The 5,373-nt window shown below is 27.3% G+C and overlaps 1 protein-coding gene across 1 annotated transcript; it reads left to right on the forward strand.

Annotated features, from left to right (window-relative positions):
* The first annotated feature begins 257 nt into the window (after window positions 1–257).
* Window positions 258–4,604, forward strand: LOC119673390. Its single transcript, XM_038084654.1, has 2 exons — window positions 258–376; window positions 3,998–4,604. The coding sequence occupies exons 1-2, from the start codon at window positions 374–376 to the stop codon at window positions 4,388–4,390; spliced, it is 396 nt and encodes a 131-aa protein (XP_037940582.1). The 5' UTR covers window positions 258–373; the 3' UTR covers window positions 4,391–4,604.
* The last annotated feature ends 769 nt before the right edge of the window (window positions 4,605–5,373 follow it).

Raw genomic sequence — 5,373 nt, forward strand, 5'->3', positions numbered from 1 at the left:
GCTTCTGCAATATTGAGTTGGGCCTGAAGTTGCTTGTGCCGCAGCCAGCCTACGATTTTTTTCTCTTTCTTGAAACTTTAATAAAATTTGGATCTTTGCTTTTGTTTTTCCTTTTCTTTTCTTTTCGTTTATAAAATTTTTGTTGTTAGTGAATTTGTTTTATTTTGGCGGCCGCAGTTACTATTCGCTCATGGTCCACATATAAATAACAAAGTAGCTTTGCAGCTCATCATCATTTGTGCTTTAGACTTCTTGAGTGTGTTTGCTCGCTTTCGACCAGAAATTAAATAAACAAATTAAATCAATAAAAGAATTGTTTCAACTTTGGATTAATTAAGAAACGAAATAAATTAAAAAAAAAAAACAACCAAAAATGGTAGGTGGTCCTGTGTGTTTTCATTATCAAATAAATTAATAATTAATTAAGTGAAATTAAGTGTAAAAAGGATTACAAATTTTTGTTAATTTTATAACAAAATAATGTTTTATAGACAAGCGATAAAGTGAAAACTATTTATGTGATATAAAACAAAAATAAAAATATTATTTAAATATTTTAAAAATATTTAAATAATTAAAATAAAAAAAAACTATTAATTAACTATTTCGTATTGAAAATTTTTTTGAGTGCATTAAAAAAAATTTTTTTTTAACAATATATAATTTAATTGATATTAAATTTAAATAAAAATTAATTCATATAAATCTTAAAATAATATTAAATTAAAATAAATATAAATATATAAAAAAGTAATTGTGGCTTTCATTGTGTTTTTTCAAAGAATTGTTATATAAATTCCATATAAATTTAATATATTTATTTAAATTTAATATATATATAATATAAATATAATACATATAATATAAAATATAATAATATATTTTAAAACTTATACCTAATCAGACACTTTCATATATAAAATTAAATAAATTATAAGTATTATTTTGAATTAAATAAAAAATTATAATATTATAATATTTTAATAGTGTTAAAAATTAATATTAATTAAAAATTAATGTAACAGTTATAACAATTTTTTAATTAATTATTAAAAAAAATATTTTTTGATAATTTTGATAAAAAAATATTTAACTAAAAATAATTGAGAGCTAATTTGATCATTGATGTCAACGAACTTCGATGGTGTATTATTAATTCATTTTAAAATATTAATTAATAATTGATATTAAATAAATGCATAAATAATACACATTATCGTACTATTAGATGATGACATTAATCACGATGAGTGAAAATGGCTTTATTTAGAGTAAAACAATACGACCCCAGTATGTCCTTGTGCTATAACTAATCCTAACCGACGAAAACAATAGAATGTTAATAAGGCCTTTGTAAAGCCTTTGTAAATCCCACTATAACAATAACAATACTTTCCATTGAAATATAAATTAGATTACTAAGTCCGTGGGCTTACTACGATCCTTACTATATTCCTTAGCGATATTACGGTAGACATAAGTAGATATGATCACCAAGTCCACAAGTAGTCGATAACATTAAAAATTTCTTATTACTTTATCTTTATTATGTTTAAAATTATATAAAAAGTCGGACAGATTTATTTATTTTAAAAATAAGACTACATAACATTATTTGTTATATAACATATAACAAATTTTCAAATATCTTTTAATGAAAATACTATTTATATATTAGTAAAAAGAAAAAATCAACGTTCAGATGAAGAAAATTAAGATAATCAATAAGTATAGAGAGTCAAAGTCTTTCTGTTTAATAGCTTACCTTATCTGTTAAAATAATGCATTTCTACATATCTAATCGCTCGACCTATCTCTCTATTAGTATTTAGCATAAGCAAATTTTTAGAGCCAGATATTCTATTGATAGATAGTAAAATGTATGATATGACCACCACATAAACTTGACTTATTACTCTGCAGAATTGACGTAAGCTAGTTTTATATATCAGTATAATTCGTGAAACTGTGTGTCGTGAAACTAATAATATTTTAATAAACGCGATTTTGTATTTTTAGTATATTTTTAGTATTCAATCGATTTCTTGTAGTCGTAGTCGTTAAAACAAAACAAGGTATTAGTCTTTGTCTTCAACTTATACAACAGTAAACTATGAAAGATGTACTATCCAGAAGAAACCGATTTTAGTCTGCTATTTAACAAACTCTTGCCCAGAATATCTGCATAACCATAAGCTCTAACGGAAGTAACATTTGAACTATAATCCAACAACTTAAAACTTTAACTATACATTTTTTACTTGCGCTAAATGTTAACCTTTAAGATAGCTTAAAAATCAGGCTGACTATTTATTAGAATATTAATATTAAATTGTAAAGATAAATATTTTTTGCTTTAGGAAAACTATTATTAGAAAGTTTTTATCTAATTTAATATTAAAATATTTTAACTATGGGCTTAGAACAATATTCTTCCCATGACTCTCTAAGAGAACATAGAATTGTTAACCCTCGTTTGCACACTTTTTGATACCAAAAAAGTGATATTCTATAGCTACTAGAGTTTTAATATCATTTGTATAACACCGTCTGGTATAACTGATCCAGCAATATTTCTGCTGCCGAACAATACTGCATTGGCTTATGTGAAATCTACAATAGTGATTTTAGGATGATCACCCATTTTTATACATGTTAAGAGCTCTAATCAATTATTTACCAATATTTGTACTATCTATCAACATTGATGTGCCTTTTGTGTAGTCTACAGTCGATTTTCATGATTTCATGGAAACCACCCCTGAAGCGAGGCATGGTCTTTTGTTAAAGTAACACATGAGCGCCACTTTGTTATTGGAGATAAATTTTTTTGAGGTTTAAATTTTGAATATATAATGGTCCATAGGCCTCCATGATGGAATGCCTTAATATGGTTCGATCTGGATGTTTATGGACATTCACTTTTCTTCATACAACTTCTGTAAATCGGTGCAAAGAGGTTGATCATTTTTTTGTTTCGGTAATAACCGTAGCTGAAGAATATCTCCATTTTCATCGTTATTGGCTCAGATGTATCATCGCTCTCAAAATATTTCAGCATAGCTTATATGTATTAAACTTGAATTTTGGCAATCCTAAATAGCACTTCATTAAAATTCTGTTAATTTTAGAAAATTGTTTATTGTTTTTTCAAGTTTATTATTTGTGTCTCAGTACTGCACAGAACATAACCATGTATTCAATCTGGAAAAAATCTATTTATATCGATACTGAAAGAAATATAAAACTTGCTAGTTTGTCTAAGTCTGGATGATCAAAATAATGATTTATTATACTAAAAACCGAACAAATTTTCTGACCCTTATTTTCCTTATTTCTTTTGTATGACCTTTGAAAAATTCCTTTATGTGACCATATTTTTTCACGACCACTATTGAATGGAACAAGTAAATGGGAAGTATTTTGATTAGTTATGTAAGTAGACTTATGAATTATTTGGTGATTATAAATACTTTGACAACTCCAAAAGTTAAGTATAGAGAGGTTCCTATCACTAGTTCTACACGCCCGGTATGGGATTATCATCATACGAATAGTAGTTGATATAGATATATTGAAATACAACAAAAATAGTTATAGTAAAGGTTGTGGAGTTGCTTTAAATGAATCCCGTTGAATAGAATAGAATTAATCAAATAGACGCCTGAAAATAACAGCTGTTTTATGTGTTTTTGATAATCGCTAGGAATATCCTAAGCATATTTCGATAAGACGCACAACATAAGCAAAATTCTAAATCCAGAGCAATCTAAATTTGTCATTTGAAAAAGGATATCAATTATGTACTGTGGATCAAGAGTGTATAAAAATATTTCCTCGTTATCAAAACATTAAATTCGATATCCGTGAAATTCCAAACTAATATAATAAGGCTTAACAATGGAAATTATATCATTATTCCAGTACATGAGATTATCTCATAATTATTTAATATTTATCTAAAACCGTCACTATTCTTTTAACACGTGAGTCTCAGAAACTTCTCTTGATAACATTCGCTATAATTGGCTTTGCTGCCGCTGCTCAATTACCTGACTCCGCAACACAAGGACCAAATCCACAAGATATTGCTACACCAGAACCTGAATATATTGATATTGATCTACCAGAGCCACCACGCCCTGCTGCACCCGCACCAGCTCCAGTACAACATAGCAGCTTTGTGTCCGTTCCACATCCAGTTCAACGTCCCGTTGTAGCCGCTTCCTCAGCCTCATTTGCACGTGCACCACAACAAATTTACTTGCCTCCTCAAGCTTCCTACCAAGCTCCAGTGCAAGTACCCGGACATAGTTACAGCAGAAACAGTGGTTACCAATATAGACGCCCCGTATATGTCAGACGTGTCTACTATCGTCGTCGTTACTAGATTAATTATATATTTGGCTAAAAATAGAAAATTATGTATATAGGTTGGAAAAGCATTTAAAGAACTCTTAAATTTACACACATACATACAAACACATACATAAATACAAATATTTTCCACACATGACCACAATATTCACACACCCATGCCTCAACTATCAAATGGCAAATCAGCTGAATTTTTTTAAATGGAGTCTGTAATTTAATTAAGCGAATTTAATTTTTATTAATATATATATTTTTTTAATTTTTTAAGTAATTATTGTTTATTTAGTCTGGAAGTTTTTTAATAACTGTAAAAGGCATTTTGAAATTTAAGCGCTGCAATAAGCGAAGTACAAAGAGACAAATGAGATATATTTTTTCGATTTACTACTTTTGATTTACTACACATTAAATTCCATAATACTTAACGAACGAAACTTATTCAATAAATTATTTATAAAAATATAAATTTTAACATTTTTTTATTAGATTTAATTGTTATAATGTTTAATAACCGATACAGTATATATGGATGGTAGTAATACCTTACTTTGCATGGAAAATAGTCGCCCTATATAAAAAGGGAACCATTCATCACAATTTAATATTCAAAGAATATCGCCAGTAAGATTAAAAACGATAGAAACTTTTTGTAGAGTATTATTTATTGAACCTGTACTTTTTTAAAAAGGTTATAATATGCCCAGTTAATATTGTTATATGGCACAGAATTCAAGCTCTAAAGAATTAAATTGGAGACGACGTACAAGATTCAAATTACACAATGAAAAAAAAAAAACTTTTAAAGAAGTCAAAGTGGAGACAATATTACTGTAGTATTTCGATTCCACGGGCATTGTCTATTAAAATTTCTTTCAACCAAATGCAACTAATAATAGATGATTCTAACATATGATATTTGAGTCTGCAAAAGACTCGGGTGTTCAACTACAGTTGGGGTGTAATTTTTTTTAATTAGGCTTTAAAATTATTTACAAT

The sequence above is a fragment of the Teleopsis dalmanni genome, chromosome 1 (assembly GCF_002237135.1).
Source record: "Teleopsis dalmanni isolate 2A chromosome 1, ASM223713v2, whole genome shotgun sequence".
Taxonomy (NCBI): domain Eukaryota; kingdom Metazoa; phylum Arthropoda; class Insecta; order Diptera; family Diopsidae; genus Teleopsis; species Teleopsis dalmanni.